Consider the following 24,699-nt stretch of genomic DNA (forward strand, 5'->3'; position numbering starts at 1 on the left):
AACCAAACACTTTTACAGAAAACACTTCTTGAAATATTTAACAATAGTTCCCAAAAGATGTACTAAATACAAACTGAAATTCTAAATATGAGGTCTTGATAACTAATGTACCATTTATAGAATGAAGAAGTAGATACTTCTCTAATTCTATTAGAGATTCAGCTGTAAGAACAAGGTCATTAGCATAGAGGAGCTCCCTTGGGCAACCAATTTTAAATTCCTCTGTTATGGGCTAAAAACCAATCTTTGGTGAACTCCTACTTGCACACTAAATTTGCTGTTGTACTCATTGCCGACTTTTACCTCACTGACAGCATCCCTGTACATGGCTTGGAAGGCTCTCACCAACCACTCATCTATCCCTAACTCACACATTGACCAACAGATGCGGGAGCCAGGAACCCTGTCTAAGGCATTCTCCACCTCAACAACTACCAAGTACAGTGGTTTATCTTTCACTAAATGCTTCTCCTGCAGTTGCCTATCATTGGATTGCAACCATGATGAGTTACCATTTTGAAGGGATTGCTTTAGTCAAGCAGATTTCCCAGGAACTCATTTTCCTAAGTCTGGTACTTATTCTGTTGATCTCTTTTTGCTGAACCACTAAGTTATGGAGATATAAACAAACCAACACTGGTTGTCAATCAGTGAGGGGCAGGGGAAAAACACAGGTACAGAGACACACACAAAACAGGCTTCCACACAGTTTCTATCTGCCAAATTCACTTATAAGACATTGATTGGTCTGGAGTTAAAATAGAAGACACTTGCTCAAGGTGTTATGCAGTAGAACTCAACCTATAACTATGGTTGCAAGCAAGCTTCTTAACTGCTCAATATCTTTTTAATGCATATTTTCCCTTTCTGCACAAAGTGTGCCAAGATATACTTGATCAAAGATTCACTACAAATAAAAAAAAAAAACAGATTAGGTACTGAGTACTCTTAAGTTACGAGTTTAGAAATAAATGGATCAAGCTGGATATATTTGCAATATTTATTGTCACTTTGGTTAAATGAATCGATTACAGGAGAGCTATGTTTCCATAAAGGTAAATTTGTGGCTTGATTAATTTTTATCATAATCACAAATAAAATATATTTACTAACTACACCTGGTTTGCTCTTTACCATTTAAAGAGCCTACACTTGGTCTCAGCTTGAAAGTTATTCTTCAAGTTTTTAATATGATTTGAGATATACATGATACTAAACATTCAGTTTGTCTATTTTAAGTTTGATGGCTAATATATAGGCTTCTTAATTAATTTTATGTGCTGTTATTTGTTTTTCTATATGTGTTTGTAATATTTGAAGGCAGCCTTGAACATATTGGTATGTCAATCCCATAAAGATCTTTTTTTGTCTTGTCAATGTGAGAAAATATATTACAAGAGCATTGAGCATTATTCTGTATTTTTTTAATGCTCTTGAATGGTGCACGTGTAAGAATGAAATCATACCTTTTTTTTTTTTTATCTCAAATAGCTTCTCAGAATTCTCTAATAATTTATTACACAAGGTACAATTTCTTTGTCCTAAAGCCTTATCTTTGATCATCAGAGGCATCAGTTGAGTTGTTGTCCAGTATATTCTCTTTATCAAAATTTCAACTTGTTAAAAGCATAAAAATATATTCTTTTGTGAATATATTACCAGGTGCTGGTATGTCCTTAGATAGAAGTCGCTTGTATGTGCAAAGTACTTAATAATAAAGAAGCATTTATATGTACATGAAACTATATATATATCTATCTATCTATGTACACAAACACACACACACACACACAAGTGTAAGGAAAAAGAATTCAATACATAAAATAGGATTAAAAGTAATAATGTCAGTGATTTTATTTCTATAAATGATTCTAAAATTAGCATTACCTTATATGCCAGAAAATTTTTACTCTCTTTTGAAGGCAGTGTTTTAGCTGGACAAGTTTTTTGATGCAGTCTTTAAATAATATAAGTGAGGTTTGTGGGCTGATGGAATTATATCTTAAACTCTCTGATGAAGGAATTCTACCTCACAGGCTTCAGACTTTATAGAAATGTTGGCTTGTTGACTTTTTCTTCATGAATGGCTATCAGTGACAGGCCTAGGAAAGACATTTTTTAATGCATTTAAAGAGCTGAGCTTAAGAATTACAAGTATTACCAATATCATATAGTTAATTTTAGATTTTATGCTGGACATAAATACATCTAAATATTGCCCTTATAGAAAACCAAATGAAAAATTGCCCTTACTGGAAGCCAAATGAAAATATATTAAGTCCTCCAGCCTTGCTCCTGTAGTTTTCAAGAATTTAGTGAATAAAATTAGCTCTTACATTTTGTCAAATGTTTTAACTATGCATCACCCTAATATAACAATTCATTGAAAGGGAGTGGATTCCATAAGGGAATACAATATATACTATACTGAACAACTCATAAAGCCATAAAAAAGACACAAGCATTATATCACCCCTAACTTCATCCTCCTTACAGTATGGGTGTGGCATCCAATAGCACCAAAACCTTCTTGAACCTTATACTGGGGTACTTCTCTACACATGCTACAAAATATTTAACAAAAGCTCCATGAAAGTTGTACTAGCATCATAAAGTATTTGATTTCTGATGTGAACAGGAGAAATTACAATAATTTCTTTGGTCAGTTGACTAACCACAACAGAATTTTGTCCAATATCAATTCATATTTACTTGATAGCAAATACCTGAGCTACAAGGAAATTCACAGACCACAAGGAACAATTTTATTTAAGCTTAACTGAATACACATTTAAGATTAGATACACAAAGGAAGCATATTCTTTTAGGCATGCAATGAAAAGAAACATCACCTCTTAACACAGCACATTTGGAGACTGTAATATGATGGCACTAGAAACTTCAAGATACTATGGTCAATGATACAATTTGCCAAACCACCATTTAAAGGATTTAGGCTGTAGTGCTTATGTAACTGAGAAAAATTCTTCATACTGGTGTCTCCTTTCAACTTATTGAATTCTAGGAATGAATTATTTTTGAAATTTCATCACCAAAAATAGTTTATTCTACAAAAACTTTATTTTTACCTACAGACTGAATTATAAATATTATGAATATGAATATTTAGAGTTCTAAATATGAATATATAGTATTCTCCTCCCTCTACTAGCTAAATGTTGTTCAGAAATATATCATAGGAAACTGAATGCTATTAGTAAGTTTGATTCTTGTCTGTTGAATCTTGTACATCCTATTACCTTATTTTATTCCATATTCATTTATTTATTTAAGCACTAATTAGCTGTTTTTGCTGAACTGTTTGTATATATATCTCTCTCTGTTCCTCAAAATTTTCTTTTACATTTTTTCACACTACAGTAGCATTTCTCTTTCTTCTTTCCTCTATTCTTCAGTACTTCATAAACTTCACTACTTTCTCTTCTCTGATTTTTTGTCACTCTATTCAATCAGTCATGTTACATAATCACAACCCCTATATTTTCTTATTCACATTCATGTTTCTCCCTAATAATTATACCGTCTCTCCATAACTTTATTGTTGTCAATTATGCCTACTTTATCATAGATTAAATATCTCTTCTTTCTTTCTCTATCCTCTTTGAAACTTTTCTCATTATGTCCTTTTTTTTTCTCTAAGCTCTTTTTCTTAGTCTTCTTCAATATGGGCTTCATTATTTCACAGATTTCTATCTATAATTTTTTGTTTCATTTCTGTCATAATATTTCAATACCTTATCAACTATTAAGTTTGGAATGTTAAATTTAAAAAACAAAGCTTCATTTTGGACATCTATGTAGGACTTATATAAATAAGCCTGGAATTTATTATGAAGCCTTTAGTTGTAACATTAATCCTATATTATATACTTTTTCTTTATGATATATATATATCATCATCATCATCATCATCATCATCATCATCATCGTTTAACGTCCGCTTCCCATGCGATTTGACTGGGGACTGGTGAACCAGATGGTTGCACCAGGCTCCAATCTGATCTGGCAGAGTTTCTACTGCTGGATGTCCTTCCTAATGCCAACCACTCTGAGAGTGTAGAGGGTGCTTTTATGTGCCACCGGCACGAGGGCCAGTCAGGTGGTACTGGCAACGGCCACACTCAAATTTTTACATGCCACCTGCACAGGAGCCAGTCCAGTGGCACTGGTGACCTCGCTCAAATATTTTTTCACATGCCACCGGCACAAGTGCCAGTAAGGTGACGCTGGTATATATATATATATATATATACACACACACATATATATATGTACATATAAATACATACATATATATGTATACACACACACATGATACATGTACATATAAATACATACATACATACATATATACACACACATGATACATGTACATATAAATACATACATACATACATATATACACACACATGATACATGTACATATAAATACATACATACATACATACATATATATATATATATATATATATATATATATATATATACACACACACATATGATACATATACATACACCCATGAACACACACATATATGTATTATATGTCTTTATCAATGATGTATCATGAAAAAAGTTCAGCTATGGATAATAGCATATAATACTTTGGGTTAATCCTTTGAGTGGAAAAAAAAAGGCAGAAAGCTATGTGCAGGATTCAAACTATGCATCTTCTCTAACCCAGACACACATGCTACAAATGAACTTAAACAGTCCACTCCCTCCCATCATCATCATCATTTAACGTCCGTTTTCCATGCTAGCATGGGTTGGACGATTTGACTGAGGCCTGGTGAACCAGATGGCTACACCAGGCTCCAATCTGATTTGGCAAAGTTTCTACAGCTGGATGCCCTTCCTAACGCCAACCACTCCAAGAGTGTAGCGGGTGCTTTTACGTGCCACCGGCAAGAAGGTCAGTCAGGTGGTACTGGCAACGGCCATGCTCAAAATGATGTATTTTATGTGCCACTTGCACAGGAGCCAGTCCAGCGGCACTGGCAACGATCTCACTCGAATGACTTTTCACATGCCACCAACACAAGTGCCAGGAACGCGAAGCTGTGGCACAAGTGTCAGAAAGGCAATGCTGGTAACGATCACGCTCGAACGATGGTGCCATCACAATTTCGCTTTCCCATCTTCCATCAGATTAGATGCTTTTATTTTACCAGTGAGAAAGTATGTTTATATTCAGACTACTAATATTTTCTTCCTGGTAAAATTGTTTAAAGTGCTTAATTTGAGGAAAGAAAGATGAGTAAGATGCTGCTTTAGTGTAATTGTTAGCACTTCTGTTTGGATTACAGTAGATGCATGGTTTTGAGTCTTACATGTAACTTTCTGTGTTTTTTATTTTTTTTCATCCAAGACCTCTTTACCCCAGTTGTAATATAAGCTCTTATTTATAGCTGAATTCACTTCAAGACACATTAATTACAAGGACTTATATTTCTCATTGCATACACTTCCATATACATACATTCTATCACATTATAGTGTTGCAACTGTTCATTATACAACTGCTTTATATGGAATCCTCGCCTGCTATTGTACTTGATATTGTAAACCTTATAGTAAACATTTTATAGACAATAGAACTGTTTCAATATATGGGCATAGTTTCTCAGTACATGCAATATACTGAAAACAACACTATATTACTGTATGTGTGTGTGTGTGTGTGTGAGAGAGAGAGAGAGAAAGGGAGATATGGAGAAAATTTAACAGTGGGGACTGGAATAATGAATAATTTTGGGTAATTTTTGAAATATCTAATAAGCTATTTTCATTTGAAAAAATTGCTTAAATTATAAAGACACTTTCTGAAAGTAACAGATATTTTTTTAAGCTTGTCAAAGAAATCAACTTTCTTTATCAGACTAAGATTAACTTCAGCTTGTAGCAAGCATGACTACATAGAAATTCATTTTTCAAGAAATTGTACTTTTTATTTGAAATTTTAATTTTTTCATGTTCAGGATCATCAATGGTATTTTTTTTTTTTTCCTTTTTTATAAGGTTTATTTGTGAAAACGAACAAAATCTTTGAATACAATACATTGAAATCAACATGCATGTTAAAATTTTTGTAACAGTATTCCATTCTTGTGCATTTTATTTTGTTGATTAATTGTATTAGAAAATGTGTTGTCTTTAAATATCCCCAAATAGATGTAGTTGATATTTTTCTTTATTGTTGTTGTTTTTATGTAAATCTTTGAGAAATAAGCTTTAATGATTTCTTTTCATTTTGTTTTGCTTTAATTAGTATGGTTGTGAAAAATGATCAACTCTCTCAGAGTAGATCAAAAGAACTGGATTCTAACAGCGACAGAGAAGAACTGTAAGTATATCAATATGTTAATATAGTCATTGTTGCTGTTCTTGTTGCTTTTTCTGTTACTGTTATTGTTGTTTCCATTATTTTGAGATGTTCCTGTTTGGACAACTTTTCTCTAACACACATAACCAACCATGAAAAATATTTCATTGACTTTTCCATCTTTATGAAGTTTAGTTGTAGAGAGAGAGGGAGGGAGGGAGAGAGAGGGAGGGAGAGAGAGGGAGGGAGAGAAAGAAAGAGTGAGATGTCCTGAAATTTTAAGGCTTGCACTACATCAAGAATTCTCAACTGGGGTCTTCATGGCCCTTGGATTCCATATAAGATTTGGCTGTTAAAATTTGTCTGAAATAAATCTGTTATACTTCTACAATACACAAAATATTCTAACAATTTCTTTTATACAATTCCTAAAAATATTTAATTATAAAGATATAATAGGGCTTTTTACACATCAAATGGTTGAGGGTTCATCTGAGTTAAATAGGATTCAAAGAGACCCATGACAGGAAAATGGGTTGAGACTATGTTCCTGTCATCATCACTTTTACATCTACTTTACCATGCTTACATGTATTGAATGAGTCCTCTCCAACACAACCTCTTACCATTTGTTGCATTTTTTTTTTTGTCAACACCTTTGTGAAGTGTAGTATCTTGAGATCAGCTTCCACCACCGAAGTTTTGTTAGTCTTCTTTTTCTAGTTTCCTCCCACTTGATTGTCCCAGCTTTTCTTTACTGTCATCATTCATATACATTACATGTCCACACTAACATTACTTATCCAGTGGATCATGTTTAATTTCTTTCCAGCTTTCACACATCCCCTGCATTCAATGCTCATATCTCCCTACCATGCAACTTTATACTTTGTTCTTAGTCACTGAACAGTATACCCTTAGATTAAGGAGACAATCCTTTTCTTATCAGTAGAGGTAAAAGCTCTTTGATTTTTTTTTCCCACCTTGTTCTTTCTCTGGTTATTATGCTTTCAGAGTACTGTCCTCCACTGCTCGTTATGAATTACTTCTATAGAGGCTGCGGGACATTAGAAAGAATTATTTTACTAGTGCTCTAGTTGCTAGGTTTTCCTGTGATTTTATTATTTTACTAATCTGCTTTTAGATTTAATGTGTAAAGCTTTGTTTCCCAAAGTGGACAGTACTGCCCCACCCCTGGGGGTGGTAGAAAGATTCAGTGGGACGTTGGAGAAAAGTTGGGTGATAATAGGGTGGCCAAAAGAGGGTGATGAATGTGAAATACAGATTTTTTGATTCTGCTGCAGAAAGTGGTCTATGTTTGTGGTGGTGAGTTAGGAAGGGGATGCTAGGGATGTGGCCTGGGTGCCAGGGGGTGGGGGCAGCAGCTTAACAAAAGTTTGGGAACCACTGATGTAAAGCTATCATATATCACTTGAAAAGTATATCCTGATTGCTTGTAACACTTGAGAAAGAATTATACTTTCTTTTGCAACAAACCTTACTGTTCTGACTTTCTAACTATATAAATACACTTCATCATAAATGTATTCCTGTTTCCACTTAACCTTTTGAGTCAAACTCTATTGATGCTTCTACTAAAGTAAACAGAACCAGTTTTACAAGATACAAAAGCAATATGTTCAAAATTTCTGTAAAACATCAGATCCTCAATAGGCAAAGTTATGTTCAAGGCAACATTAAAATTATTTTAAATATCATGTCTAATATGTCTAATGTTTAAATATGATGTCTGCTAATTTAAGGAAGATAATATGAGTTTCACATGCATGAACAAAGAGTTATGCCCACTTAAATAGAACAGCCATAGAAAAGTAGTAACCTATTTCACTAATGTTAATTCAAATGTAGTTAGTGATAATGACACCACTGCAATACAATACAATGGAATTATTGAGGGAAGTTTCAAAAACCTTTTCTAAAATTACATTTCACTATTGTGAAACATAAACAAGAAAGAGGAATTGCACCATCACTTCAATCTATATACAGATATTGAAAGATAGAATTAATCATTTAAAATTCTTAGAGGATACACTGAACCAAAGCAAATCTTACATTAATGGATCCAGAATTTGCTGCCTATGTATTATGGAAATGTTCTACAATGAAACTAAATTCAAGACCTCAAATAATTATTTAATAAAAGGTTTGAAATTTTATCCAAATGGCATTTACTACATAATATTAATAAATACCTCAGAGCTAATTTTAATCAAACAGTGGAACATAATTAAATACTTGATATTCTAGTGTTGGTCTATATCAGTATAAGTGTACAAGTGCATGTACATATAAATGGAAATTAGCAACATGCTCATACAGATGAAGAACACTTAAAACTTTCATTCGAATCACAAGCTGAAGAATACTCTATTTAGCAGAGAGGCATGGGAAAAGAATAATTTTTATCTACTACATTATAACAATATATTCTCTCTGCCCGAATTATTTTTATTTGTGAAACCACTTACAAATTATATATTCCTTCATCATCATCGTCTTGGCTTCCTCTTTTTCATACTAGCATGGGTCAGACAGAATTTATTGAAGCAGATTTTCTATGAATGGATGCTCATCCTATCACTGATTTTTGCTTGTTTTCAAGCAAAGTAATATTTCTCCATGGTCACACATTTTCATGAAAGACTGGAAGCAATGGACCCTGCTTATATGTTGGTGGTACTCATTTCCTATTGTCATGCCATATCAAAACGAGGAGACACAAACATATCTTTTACTGGTTTCAGTCATTGAACTACAGCTATACACCTGGGGCACCATCTTGGGGAGTTTAGCTGAATGAATCAACCCCAGTACTTATGTTGTTAAGTCTGGTACTTATTCTATCTATATCTTTTGCCAAACTGCTAAATTATGGGAGATGTAAACAAACAAACATTGATTGTCAATAAGCAACAGGGGACAAACACAAGTACATGCACACACACACACACACACACACACACACACACACACACACACACACACACACACAAAATATCATCATCATCATTTAGCGTCTGTTCTCTATGCTGGCATGGGTTGGATAGTTTGATAGGAGCTGGCCAGCGGGAGAGCTGCCCAAGCTCCATATTTGGTATGGTTTGTACAGTTGGATGCCTTTCCTAGTACCAACCACTTTACAGAGTGTAATAAGTGCTTTTACGTAGCACCAGCATGGGCACTACACACATGCATATAGTAATAAAGATGAAAGCAAATGGATAATACAAGTATTATTACATGTGTTTTTTTAACAAAGACTTATGATTTACACATTATGACATACATCTTAGCATGCAATAACTTGTGAGATTATATAAAATTATGCAATAACATGTTCGCATAACATTACCACTTTGATATCAACCATAATACCATTTGGTACATATCGCCTAATTAACCTCAGATGGTGTATTACCTCATAAAGTGGCAACGTTACATAAACACATTCTTGCATAATCTTAAATAATATTGCAAGTTATTACACAACAAGTTGTATGACACAGTGAGTTAATGATAAATTAGTGACTTCACTAATGATTTAATTTGATCCTCTTATCTTATACACATGCATGTACTTGCATGAGTGTAAGTGCATGCATACAATCAACTTACCTTCTTCCCCAAAATTGCTGGCCTTGTGTCAAATCTTGAAACCAGTATTTTATTGCTGACATATATTTTCATCAATCTAGAAAGTCTAAAATATATGAGACATCAGACTAGATAACATGATGTATGTAGTGTGCTTTTTATTCTTGTCTTCTCTCTATGTTCTGCAAATACTGATATAAGTTAGAGGGTGTAATTTGCACGAAACATTATTAATGATTACAGCATAGAAGACACATTTTAGCCATTCAAAAACATACAAAGATTGTTAACTTCACTTAAACACTTACTGTTTGGTGTCAAAATTTTCATCACACGACTGCAATCTGGTTACTGACATGATTCCACTGCATCTGGTTTGTGATATTGTTGGTTATAAGTTCCAGAGTTATTTATTTTTTTCTATGTGTCAGTCATTCTGGTTGGGTGCTCCATGGCTGGTTAGTTAACTTTGGCAGTAACTCTAAGCTATGTAATTTGAGAAAAGGTAACACAGTTCTAAAGAAGGGTAATAATAGATTTATTTAATAATGAAAATTTTATTTTAGTTTTGTGATTAGAGCTAATATAGGTCAAAGTATTGAATAGAATTATTTTTACTTCTATCAATATCCTTTGTTTATATTTACATATTATTACCACTATACTAAAACTATCTCACTGCCAAACAAACGGTTATTTTCTGTAAACTCCAATCACTAATTATTTCATGCATGCTTTGCCTTCAAACAAGAAACTGAACATAGTATTTCACAACTTAAATTTCAATGAAATGCAAACTGACTAAATACTAAACTACCATCAAGACAACTGAGTAATCTCTATAGGGTTGCTTGATCAACCTGCTAGAAATAGCAATCAGATCACTTTGAAATTAAACCATCTTGAAATGGATGCATTCATTCATGTAGTTCTAGATATACAGGGAGATAGTTGGAATGCCTTTGTCATAGGTCTATTCCTTAAGGACTCACCTGGGGGCTAAACAACAATAAAACAGTAATTTACTATTATTAGAGTGGCCAAATAATGTAGCAATCTGGCAGAATCATTATAGCATTAGATAAAATGCCTAACAGTAATTCTTCCACATCTTACATTATGAGTTCAAATTCTCCTAGAGTCATCTTTGTATTAGTGAAGTACTGTGATTGACGGTAAAATAAAGCACCCATGAAGTACTGGGGTTAATAGTAAAATAAAGTACCAGTGAAGTACTGGGGTTGATGGTAAAATAAAGTACCAGTGAAGTACTGGGCTATACCATTGACTCAAAATTGCTGACCTTGTGCTAAATTTTGAAACCATTATTAGTGTAACCAAATATTTCTGCAAAATTATTGGGCTTATTAGGAATGTTCTGGATCTTTTTGCAAAAAATTCAAGTTTTGTGATGTTCAAAATTTCTTTATAAGAAATAACAAATTTGTATATTTTTTTTATTTTATTTAGTTTATCATTAGAAGATATGAAAAACTGGTCTGAATCTTTTGACCGACTTATAAGAAGTAATGGTAAGTATACTATTAAATACTTTACAGCTGCTCTTTTTATTGTTACCTTTCTTATTCTTCTGATTCTTGTGGTTTTACTTGTTTGTAGATATGGTATCTACAAATCAATCTTTCTTCTTGTTTACATCACATACCAAAAAGTTGTTTGTATTGAATAGTCAGCAAGGCAGATTTTTTCTTAAACCCTTTAGCATTCAGATTACTCTATCAAATGTAATGCTTATTTATTCACATTGTTTTGAATTAATCGTACAATACCTTGTGGCTTTAAGATTTCAATGATGTGATTGTTTAATTTTAGAGTAACACTGTATGGGAGATGTGGGAGGTTAGATCTGACTGGTTTGAACATAAAACAGGTTGAATATTTGGGCCAGGTATGACCAGTTTAAATGTTAAAGGGGTTAACCTTTTGTCATTTAACCCTTTTCTGATAATAATTCTAATGACAAACACTGCCTATGTGTTCTAATTCGTTTTGAAAACAATGATGAAATGAAATGAATTTAGTACAATTTAGTATGAACTTTCTCGTTATTAAGCTGATATCTGGAATATAACTTAACTTTTGCCTGTCCAAAACATTTGCATAACTTCATCTTAAACATCCATTCTTGCTTGCAAACTTTTAGGTAATCCTTGTTTCAGATGTTCTAAGTAAATATAAAGGTTTCCTTTCATGAGCCTCAAGTTAGACTGATGGTTGAAAAAAAATGGGGAATATGTATCATATATGATGTGTGTATGCCACAGAAACAAATATGTTCTGTGTATCACATGTGATACTCAGGACTGGCAAAAGATTTCAAAAATGTTACTTAAAATTACGACAGAAGCTTCTGATTTAGATATGGTCACTTTAAAATGGCTATTTTTGTATCATATTTTACAGGTTGGTACAAAAGGTGTTAAAGGTGTATAACTATGAAGTTTTCCTTTCTTAATAAAGCAGTGGTATTCGTAGTTAGCCCTATAACATTATAAGATCATTGTAGTGCCATTGATGATCTAGTACTCTTCTAGGTATTCTGAGATCATATTTATTCTTATAATTTATACACTGTTGCTTATATACATGAAGGCACATGGTTTAGTGGTTAGGGTATTTGACTTGCGATCATGAGGTTGTGAGTTTGATTACCAGTGGCACGTTGTGCCCTTGAGCAAGACACTTTATTTCACATTGCTCCAGTCCACTCAGTTGGCAAAAATGAGTTGTACCTGTATTTAAAAGGGGCCAGCTTTGTCACACTCTGTGTCCCACTGAATCTCCCTGAGAACTATGCTAAGGGAGTCTGTGGAGTGTTCAACCACTTTCATGTTAATTTCACAAACAGGATGTTCCAACGTGTGGGCCATACCTACTTAATGAATGTCTGACCTATGAACTTGGTAAAGTACAGATATCTGAATTTCCCTCAACTCCCAAGAGTATAGTTCCTTGTACCTAGAATGATATTATTCTGTAAGATTCAAAGTTAAAACTTTTGCATTCCTGAAATGTTACCTACTTCACTTGAATTTGCAAAAAATAAAAATAAGAAAAAAGTAAATTGAAAAATTTACTATTTTTAGGTGGTCGAAGAAAATTTCGAGAATTCCTTCGAATGGAATATAGTGAAGAAAATATGTTATTTTGGCTAGCATGTGAAGAACTGAAGAGGGAACAAAATTCTGAATTAATAGAAGAAAAAGCCAGATTAATATACGAAGACTATATTTCTATACTGTCTCCAAAAGAGGTAAGTTTAATTGCCTGAGAACTATTTTATAAAATTTCTGAAGTCTCTGTGTATACCTAGAAGAAAATACTTCGATATGATTAATTATCTACTAACTATTGACAAATTCAAAAATGTGAATTGACTGATATTTTTTATATGTGCGTGTGTGTATGTATATATATATTAGTTTGTAACAATCATACAAACACAAAAGTTTTGCACAAATCTGATATCTGATAGACCTATAGTCATCACTGTGCCTGTTTGGAGCTAGAATTATGACTTTAAAAATGAGTGGAGAGGGACTGAGCTCTATATGAAAAGTTAATGTGCATATAGGCGTGGGAGTGGCTGTGTGGTAAGTAGCTAGCTTACCAACCACATGGTCCCGGGTTCAGTCCCACTGCGCGGCATCTTGGGCAAGTGTCTTCTACTATAGCCTCGGGCCGACCAAAGCCTTGTGAGTGGATTTGGTAGATGGAAACTGAAAGAAGCCTGTCGTATATATTTGTATATATATATATATGTATGTGTGTGTGTATGTTTGTATGTGTGTGTTTGTCCCCCCAACATCGCTTGACAACCAATGCTGGTGTGTTTATGTCCCCGTAACTTAGCGGTTCGGCAAAAGAGATCGATAGAATAAGTACTAGGCTTCTAAAGAATAAGTCCTGGGGTCGATTTGCTTGACTAAAAAGGCGGTGCTCCAGCATGACCACAGTGAAAAGACTGAAACAAGTAAAAGAGTAAAAGAGTATATGTGTATGTTTGTGTGTGTGTGTGTGCATGCGCATACACAGATGCACACACATGTTCTTATATTGTTACGACCTGGTGGCCATAACCCGAATTTACAGAATCAACAAGGATGGGGTGAACCCAAAACAACACACCATGAAATTTTTCTAAAATATTATTAACAATAGTCAGCATAAAAACAGTTTACATACAAACGAATATATATACAAACAAAAAGCAAATGCTACACCAGATGTGCAGTCAAAATATTTACAAAGATAACATATATATACAGTTCAGAATTCGGACTCCTAATCCCAGTTTTTGGTTTCACTAAAATTGGCCTCACACAAAGCCTGGCCTCACAAATTTTATTTTTTAAATATATGCCTTGGACCTAAACATAATTAAACCTAATGTCAAAGCAACCATTTAAACTAAAAGTTCATGACACAAAACGGCTGCCAGACTACATCAATAAGTATTGTTAAAAAATTAAATAGTCAAACAAAAAGCTAGTTTGCTTTAAATTCACACAAAACAGCTTCATACAAGCATGCCGTGTAACCATTAGACAAAATTTACAGTTAGTTGTCTAATACAAAAATTAGCTACATGAAAATTTTAAATTCATACACCCTTTAGCTATTTATACAAATTTTAACATTTATCTTAACAGAAAATTGCTAGCAAAATTACTACACAACCTTCCACAAATGCAGGGTTCAAAATTCACATAAATATAACATAACATAACTTAAGAGATTTTTTTGTACTCACCCAGATGTGACACAGAAATTATTTTAAATCTGACAAAAGTTCTGGCGAATTCCTGGAGCATAAAATAAATCCATAAAAGCCTAACAGAAAGCACAAAGTGTGTAAACTAAACAGGCAATCATAGCTTCCAGAATCCAATTGAACAACTTTGTCTCACAGAAAAAACTGTCACAAAAACTGGGGGGGTAAAATTATCTCTGCTTATAAAGGTTTGCCAGGGTCTAGCCAATTTGTTATAGTTTCACAGTTTTGGCTAATAACACCTAGCCTCCCCCATTTTGACAATGGACTTTATCCTTACCTTACAGTGCAGCATGAAAAACTATTTACCTGTTTAACTTAACATTATAATTTATAATTTCCATGGTTGAAATCTACATTTGAAGTAAGAGTGATATTTTGTTGTTGGAGGTTTCCCCTTGTGGGTGTACCATGTTTGTTTCCTGTTTAAAATTGCTGTTTGCTCCCATGAGTATTTGCTGAATTGTTTTTTCTTCCCATTTATGGGAGAACCAACGGGAAGAAGTACAATGGAAAGTGAACTAGCCAAGAGCCACAGTTATGCGACTGCAACTGGCAAAGGTATCGAAGTCCAAGATTTGGAAGTACGAGAAATAAAAATTGAGCCAGAAATGTTAAAGGAATGCAGCAACCTTTTAGAAAAAGAAGGCCACAGTCTGAAGTTGATGCCTCTATTCAAATTAACATATAGTGTAAAGAGGAAAACAATAATTTATAAAACACTGAAAATATCATCCAAGAAAATTGAAGTAGCACCAATAGAAGAAATTGAGAAAAGTTTAAGAGATTAAAAAGAAGATGACATTCATAACAAGAGGAAGAAAATTTGACACAGTGGAGGTGCATTTTGATTGCGATGTTGAAGTGATAATGCACTCCACTGATGCCATAAAATCAGAAGAGTGGGTTTTCCTACCAACTTACTGTGGCAGAAGAGTTGTGTAAGTAAGGGTGGGAAAGGTACCACCAGAATTAGACGAAACATCGGTTGCAGTGATAATACACAACATGGTAGAGGATTCCATGATCCTAAGCATGACAAGGACGAGAAAAGTGGACTGGTGGGGTTACAGGATTGAGATATCACTTCAGACAACTGATAGTGATATGATCAAGATCCCAGAAGAAGTCATTCTACCTGCAGATGTGAGATTGAGGGTAGTGGTGGAAGGCAGGCCTCCCAGATGTTATTTGTGTAGCGAGAAAGGCCACATGAAGGCGAGGTGCCCCCAGAGAGAAGAAATGGAACAGCCAAAGGAGCAGGAGAAAGTGAATGATGAGGTGCAGGAGGAGGAGAAAGAGGTAGATGAGTGATTCGAAGTGGTTTAAAAAAGAAAAAGGAAGGGCTCTCTGCCAAAGGGACAGAAAAAGAAAAAAGAAACAAAGGAGACAGAGAAAGCAGTCATAAAGGAGGTTGAAAAAGAGATTGAGAGAGAGATAGAAAAGGAGGTTGAGAAAGAAGTTATGGAGGAGGAAAAGATAGAAGCAAGCAGACTGGAGAGTTGTTTAACCCATGAAGTGGAACAGCAGCAAGAGGAAGAAGTGACAACGACCGAAATGGATAAAGTGATGCCAAGAGCAGAACACAGTAAACGTAAGCGGAGAAAATACAATTGGTATTTTGTAACATATGACAAAAATGTGTGCACAGAAAAAATGATTTCTAAAATGAAATTGGTTATAAGGGTAAAGTTGCCAAAGGACAGTTATGGTGAGAATGTGAAGGTGATTTTAATAGTCAAGGAAAGATACAGCAGGTGGAAGGGAAAATGTAGATTCGAACCACCAACATATGAGGTAGAATTCGGTGTACTACCATCAGTAGTTGATCTAAATGAATTAAGGCCTTATATAAAAAGGCTTTAAAAAAAAAAGTGAATTGTGTTTTAAAAAAAAGAATAAAGCAAAAGATGCTAAGAGGATATAAACACTGGTTATAAACGGACAGTAAGAACATTTAAATAGTACTGCATGTGAGTGGGGTGCATGCAGCCATTTCATCACCATTGATTTCATTGTACATATTACCATTTTTCATTCGTTTTATGTTTTTGTCCCCACTGTGTATTCATTTATTTATTTATTTATTTATTTAAATATTCTGTATCGGACTTTATGATCCTAATTCTACTTCCTCTTTAATATGGTAGGTTGTGATTTGAAGGTAATTTGGCTATTTTTATTTCTGACTGATAGAGTGATTGATGGGAGGACTTCCTGAGTTGGCTTGATGGTAAAGCTGTTTTGCACTTATGAAACATTTATTTTTCTTTTAATAGCTTAATCAAAGGAGAATGAGCATTGGCCATGACTCCCCATAAACCTTTCCAGGGTTTCTGAGATAGATAGGAATAAAGAGTTATCCTCTGACCAGAGAGCCAACCCAAATATAAACAAGAGAAGAATCTGTTAAAGCAGTGGTTCTCAACCAGGGTCCATATAAGATTTTTAGAGATCCACACAACAAAATAGTAAATTAGGGATCCACAATAGTATTTTAAGAGCCTTTGAAAAAATTTTGCTTTAAATGTATGTATGTATTGGTGTGTAATGCAAAAAACAGCTAAGTTTCTTTCTTTAAATAGTTCAACCTACACAAGCTAATAATATGCACAAAAGAAAAATAGGAATTTTAAAAGAAGTATCTAGAAAACTAGTTTTTAAACACCAAATCGTTATAGTGGTCCACCAGAATAAAATATTATTCAAAGGGGTTCATAGATAAAAAATAGTTGAGAACCCCTGTCTTAAAGGCACCCAAGAGCTAGAAGTGGTGGGTGTTAAACTGGGCAATGGATTAACATATAGCATATTTTAAGGTGGTGAGCTGGCAGAATCATTAACACACCAGACAAAATGCATAGTGGCATTTTGTCTATCATTACATTCTGAGTTCAAATTCTGTTGAGGTTGATTTTGCCTTTCATCCTTTTAGATTGATAAAATAAGTATCAGTTGAGCACTGGAATCAATGTAATCAACTTACCTTCTACCCACAAAATTGCTGGCCTTGTACCAAAATTTGAAACCAATAATGTGGTAACCAGCTTTGAAATATGGATGAAAATTGCTTCTTACTTGTTGTTCTTGTTGTTGTTGTTGCTGTTGCTGATTTTAGTTTAAAATATTTTATTTCTTTGCAGGTTAGTCTAGATTCCAGAGTAAGAGAGGTTATAAACCAAAATATGTTGGATCCATCTCCACATACATTCGATGAAGCACAACTGCAGATATATACTCTGATGCACCAAGATCCTTATCCACGCTTTCTTAATTCTCAGCTCTACAAAAAACTCATCGAGGAGGCCTCCTCGTGAGAGAAGACCTGAACTAAAAACAAAGCTCTGTTCTAGTTTTTCCCCCCATTTGCTACAAGGAAACTTGCTGCAGCCAATCAGAAGCTTCACTGACGGTCGCTGAGACAGAAAGTGATGGCACTCATAACTATTTCTACCTGTTGAGACCATTATCTGGCTATGACAAAGATGACAACTGTTGACCTGTACTGTGCTGGTAATGAAGATCTTTGGCCTCCAGCTCACACTGCTAGCCATTTTGTATATGTGGGTGTGAATATAAGTGTGTATGTGTGTGTGTGTATGTGTGAGAGTGTGAGTATGTGTGTATGTGTGTGCATGTGTGCTTGTGTGTGTGTACCACCAGCACGTGTCTATATGGCAGATTATGGCAGATACAGTCATTGTTGTCATTGCTGTCGTTGTTGTTGTTGTTGTGATTTATTGTTGTTGTTGTTAGTGTGCAAGGAGGACTTAACAGTGCAGTAATTGGACTGCACATCTGAACTTCATTCTTTTGTCATCTCTTGTATATTTTACCTCAGTGCTTTTTTGGAAGCATGTTCAGGAATTTTTCAGAAAGAAAAATATTGACAGAGATACAAAATTCAATGCATTTGTGAGTAATACAGCCATAAGTGCACACATACACAGATATGCATTTTAATATTTACATACGTGCAAATTTTCACACACTAGTCACTCAATTTTTGGAAGGCAAGGAGTAGTGAAAATGTATTTATTATTCTCCGATAATAATGTGTTTTGATTTCTTCTTTTTTTTTTCTAAATTAATTTAATGATATTTTTAAAACATTTTTAAGTAAAATTAGGCTTCCTAATTATAAACACACATATTCACACACACAATTTATCACTTCCACATTTACATACATATAATTATACACACCAATGTACATGCATATACATATACTTGTTACAAAAGGGTTAAAATATTGAACATTATTACTAAGAATTTGAAGAAAATTCCAAAGTGGGGAGGGTATTATTTTTTTTCTTTTCAATTTATTTGAATTTGTCAGTAAAGAAAAGCTCTTTCAATCTTTTCAAATGAATTCTGAAATTAAAAAACAGTTAATGAAAAACTCATTAAATCAAGAATACTAAGTGTCCTTGCTTGTTTTGGAAAGGACTAACTTTTTGGTTTATATATATATCAGTCTTAACTAGAGGTGTTAAGGACAATGAGAGACTCATCAGAAAATGAAAGAAAATAAAAGGATTATGGCATCCCAAAATGATAGACCCATGAAATGGGGGCAGGTAGGGAGATGGTTCTTTTGAGGGTATCTCGCTAGATTATTAAGAAAATTAGAACAACTTGATAAAACAGCCACAAAAACTTGTTTTGTCATTTTTGTTTTATTTTTTTCTTTGTATATTTCTAGTTAATGTTAAAGATTATTATAAGAGCAAGGGGTAGGATAAAAAATGTATATATATATATATATATATATATATATATATATATATATATAAATTAAGAAAACTGGTGCAATATGGGACATTTTTTCAATGGGGTATATAATTTTACATCACGCATTCATTACGAAAAATGCATATCTCTATCTCTCTCTCTCTCTCTCTCTCTCTTTCTATCTATCTAGTTACATGCGTATCCAAAACACACAACAAAAACAAAGAAAAGAAAACCACACTTATTTATCTGTGAATATTTATGTGCAATTTTTATACATTTCTCTAAAAAGTATTTTAAAATGCTGAAATACAACATGGTAGAAACACAAAAAAAAAGAAAAACAAATGAAAAAACATACAGACGCCGACCTTTTTTTCATTTCTTGTTTTCTTTCACCCCACTCCCCCATTACCTATCAACCTAAAATGAATCTAAATTATGAATTCCATTAATTCATTAACGAATATTTAATGTATCTGGAACACTAAACATCTAAAGAAAATCATGTCTTCAAAGCTTACTCAATGGTAAGAGTATTTAATTGTTATCAATTAAAATCCTGTGAAATTGGCCCAATTTTTTTGAGTTTGAACTTGTTACTACATTATTATTTTCAATACTATTTATTATTATTATTATCATTATTATTATTATTATTAATTTATTTTATTTTATTTTATATATATATATATATATATATATATATATATATTAGATATATATATATATATATACATACATACATATACATACATATATGTATGTGTATGTATATATATCCTTCAATATGCATGTTATATAATATTCCATCAAATAATATATATTTATATATTGTATAATATAATAATTATATATTATATTTACATATATATATTTCTTAATATAAAATAATATAAAGTATATTGTAATATATATAGTTTATTATATATATATATATATATAATGTATATATTATATATGTATGAATGTATATATATTTACATATATTATATTTATATATATGGGTGTGTATAATTATATAAGTGTATGTATATATATATTATATTAAATTATATTATAATGTATATATTATAATATATAATATTGTTAGTATTGTTATTATCAATATTTTTAGTGTGTCCAGGTTGTTTATTAAATCTAGTATTGTATTCAATTTATTGCATTTTCATTTCTCATAGCAGGATCAATAATCTACAAAGGAGCATTTTCAAATTATTATTGTTCTCTCTCGCTCTCTCTCTCTCTCTCTCTCTCTCTCTCTCTCTCTCTCTCTCTCTCTCTCAATCTCTCTCTATCTATCTATCTATCTATCTATCTATCCATCCATCTATTTATCTATCTATCATTCTATCTATCTCTTTACTAAATCTTGAAATCTTGTACATCATCACAAAGAAGTTTGTGTTAAAAAAGAAGATACAAATAAAGCAGAATTCAGTCTTGTAAAATGACCAACAAGTTAACTATTTCCATTTTCAGTCATTAACTTAATCTGTTAACCCTTTAAGCATTCTGATTAGTCAGTCAAGAGTAATGCTTACTTATTCACATTGCTTCAAATTAATTATGCATTATCTTGTAGCTATGAGATTTCAATGGTTGTTATATTGAAAATGACATTGTACAGAAGGTGTGATGGATCAGATCTGGCCAGTTTGAACATACAACAGGTAGAATATTTGGGCCAGATATGACCAGTTTAGATGCTAAAGGTTTAAACCGATTATGTTTTAACAGATTTACATACTATATTGAAATGTAGTCTTTTAATGATTAAGAAAGCATTAACTGAGTATTAACATTAATCAGTCATATATGCTGTAGTTTCTTAATAATAAAACAAAAATCAATGACTTCAATAGCTGATATGTATACAAAGTTTGCAATATACAAATTTGAAGAGTGTCTAAAGCTAAAGTTACATAAGAGTGTTACTATATTTCAGCATTATTATAAAGCTTAAATAAGTGTAATTGTCAGAGTATTTGCAGTATAGCAGCAGAATTGCAAAAGTTATCAATCTATCTATTTATCTATCTATCTATCTATCTATCTATAGATTGACGGATGGATAGTTAGACCGATAGACAGACATGCTCACTCTACAGAATAATTTTTGCATTTCACTCTTTTTCATTCTTAATGATAGAACAAATGAATATTCTGTTTATTGGCAGTGACAGATTCAATCTTCAGCTTTTAACTAATTAATTAATAATCAGCACCACTTATATTGAGTACTCCTATTTATATACTGAAAATGAACACTTATACACACACACACACACACACACATACACACACACACACACACACACACACACACTGTGTGTGTATAAAATCAGTTATGCATATATTAGAACATATAGTCATCTAATTCAAAAGAAATTAATATTCATAGTGTAGAAAGAGATGATGGAAATAAAATCAAAGAGGTTGAGTGGACAAGATATTGGAGCTACTTATTCATCAATCATGAGCTCACAGTTCTGCTGTCAGGAATAGTTACCAGATCATTTGAGAATGTTGCCTGTGATAGACTGGTGTCCTATCCTGTGATATTTGAACAATTACATATATATGTATATGTGTAAATGGATATTCTTTTTCATGATGTATAAAATTAAGATTTTTGTAAAATATTCAAGTCAAATTTAATTTTTCTTTCAATATATAATTTATAATTCTACTTATCGAAAAACAAATTTAAATTGCTTTCCAGTGTATATACATATACATACATACATGCATATACACACACAGATATATATTAAAATAAATATAACTTAAGCATTCTAATTGGAAACAAATTTCACGGTGAGCTTAACACTGTAATCTACTATTTCAATTTCAACATTTTCTATATTGTATTATGCTCAATTTCACAAGTTTTTAGCTCTTAAATATTTTCTGTGACTATCGCAAAGCATAGTGAACCAGAGAGATAGCTGAACTTGTAGAGAATCTAAACTTAAACGACATTACAATATTTAGTTATTTCATTGCCCTACATGCTGAGTTCAAATTTTGCCAAGGTTGACTTTGGTCTATCATCCTTCTGGCACTGTAAGGTGGGGTTTGACAAAATTAGTACATGTAATATATTCTGGGCTTGATTCAATTGATTATATCTTTCTTTAATGAGAATTGACTTCATGCCCAGTTGAAATATATGAGTTATTCTTGTGACATGTAAAAGATGCAAAGAATTTGTAGAATTACATGGAATCATGACTTTTAGTTTGTTTAAGGTTGGTTAGTAAAACAACATAAAAGACTCACACATAAATTATTACATACTACATATAGTTTATTTGATTAATTTAGAACAAGACTATTTTAGGAATTTCAGGAACTTTTTATTTTAAAAGTGCTTGATTTAAGAATTGAAATCTGTCTACAAAAATAATAATGATAATAAATAAATAAATAACCAAATAAATTATTTTGAACTAATTTGGTTCAGATATAAAAGTTTTCAAATGTAACTTTTGTTTTGACCTTTTTTTTAAAAAAAAAAAGCCCCACTTATAAATTTCCAATGACAGAAATATAGTGACTTCAAAATGAGCTAACCCTTTATCTATATATATTAAATTTTACCTGTAAGTGAAACAAAAATACAACACTTCAATTTCTCAAAGGTTAAGTACTTGGCATATGACACGTTGTTTCATAAGGAAAAATTTTTAAATTGTCATTTTTAGTCAACCATAGTTCATTGTGACATTTCGCCTGCCCCTGCAAAAAAAAATCATCACTTATAATTATTTGCTGAAAAAAAAAAATAATAATAATATAATTTTTCATTAATCTAAAGAATATGAGGTAAGAAGAGATTGGCAGTTCATAGTTGACTTATATTTGCTTCATTCTGGTGCCATTCTGTTGTAGTTTGCTGTTTTCAACATAACTGGGGGAGATGCCCAGCTTATTGATTGATGTGTGTGTCTGTTTTGGATGAGTTTGTATTTGTCTGTGAGTGTGTATGCATGTATGCGTGTGTGTGTATATGTATACATATCTGTGAGTGAACAAGTAAAACACCTTCAAACAGTTTTTATCAGTAATTCGATGAAATGCACTTAAGTTGATTGATTTCTAAACATTTTGATGAATATTTCATACATGAGTTTTGTCTACATATCTGAACAGAGAATGAGAATTATTGTAACTATTATATTCCATCTACACTGTAACATATCTAATCAACCTATTGGAAGCAAATACACATATGCACACACAAAAGACTCACATAGTTACACACAAAAACATGCAGACATTTACTTTCATACATACATTAAATGCATCCACAGACATGCACACATAAAGTTTATTATAAAAGCTGATGTATTGAAAAAAACTTATTGATGATTTACCTGAGATTGAATAAAGAAACATGTTTTACATTCAGTTGTAACAACATTTGACGTGGGTATAACGACCATTTGGAAGAGGTTAAATATGTGAAGCCACGACACCATATGAAACTACAACACTATGTGAAACCACATCATGTGAAGCCACTCCAGTGTTTAAAAGCTATCCTACTTTCATTGAAATTCTATTCATATTCTTGCTTGAGGTACTTTATACATATTTCACTGCTATATATTTATTATGTAATAATTTTTTCTTTGAGAATCTGGTGGCAATAATGAAATAGTAAAAATTCCAAACATTTCTTTTTAGTGGCTGGCCTAATCAAAGGGATGAGAGTAACACTCATCATGTTTTATGTAGCTTCTGAGACTGTGGAGACAGTGGAAGGAGATTAAGAAACCACAACATAAAAGTTGCCGCAGCAGAAAGCAGTATATGAAGCTATTGAGTTGTTCTTAAATTTGTGATGCTGTATCTAGTACACAATAACCTGCAAAACTGAGTTGAGTTTCATATCTCACCATTGTCAACATTGCCTTTCATATATCTGGAGAGGAGAGAGGAAGATTGTTAAAATGTGAACCAATAATATACTGGGTTGTAGAATGGAAATCAGTTCAATCGCCTTTATTTCACCTCCTCTCTTTACAAAACTTGACTGTGAGTATGATGGAAAAATATCATTATTAAATGCTTTTGTTTGGCAGAGAAGAAAGAGAGAAATAAGAAATTCAAATAATATTTTGGTGCTAGGAATGTCATCCAAGTATACAAACTTGTTCCCCAGTGCCAGCACAGATAAGAACTGGACACATATAAT

At 32.6% G+C, this 24,699-nt stretch overlaps 1 protein-coding gene across 2 annotated transcripts in view; it reads left to right on the forward strand.

Moving 5' to 3' along the window:
* LOC106881796 (regulator of G protein signaling 17) overlaps positions 1–20,067 on the forward strand; it is a 44,669-nt gene extending 24,602 nt beyond the window's left edge. For both annotated transcript variants that reach the window (XM_089350828.1, XM_089350829.1), the window contains 4 exons: positions 6,293–6,367; positions 11,435–11,496; positions 13,072–13,238; positions 17,903–20,067. In XM_089350828.1, the coding sequence (XP_089206954.1) occupies positions 6,293–6,367; positions 11,435–11,496; positions 13,072–13,238; positions 17,903–18,076 (478 nt within the window). In that variant the 3' untranslated portion in view covers positions 18,077–20,067. The remainder of the gene's footprint in view (positions 1–6,292; positions 6,368–11,434; positions 11,497–13,071; positions 13,239–17,902) is intronic.
* Positions 20,068–24,699: the final 4,632 nt, after the last annotated feature.

This window comes from Octopus bimaculoides, chromosome 4, assembly GCF_046866305.1.
Source record: "Octopus bimaculoides isolate indiv1 chromosome 4, ASM4686630v1, whole genome shotgun sequence".
Taxonomy (NCBI): domain Eukaryota; kingdom Metazoa; phylum Mollusca; class Cephalopoda; order Octopoda; family Octopodidae; genus Octopus; species Octopus bimaculoides.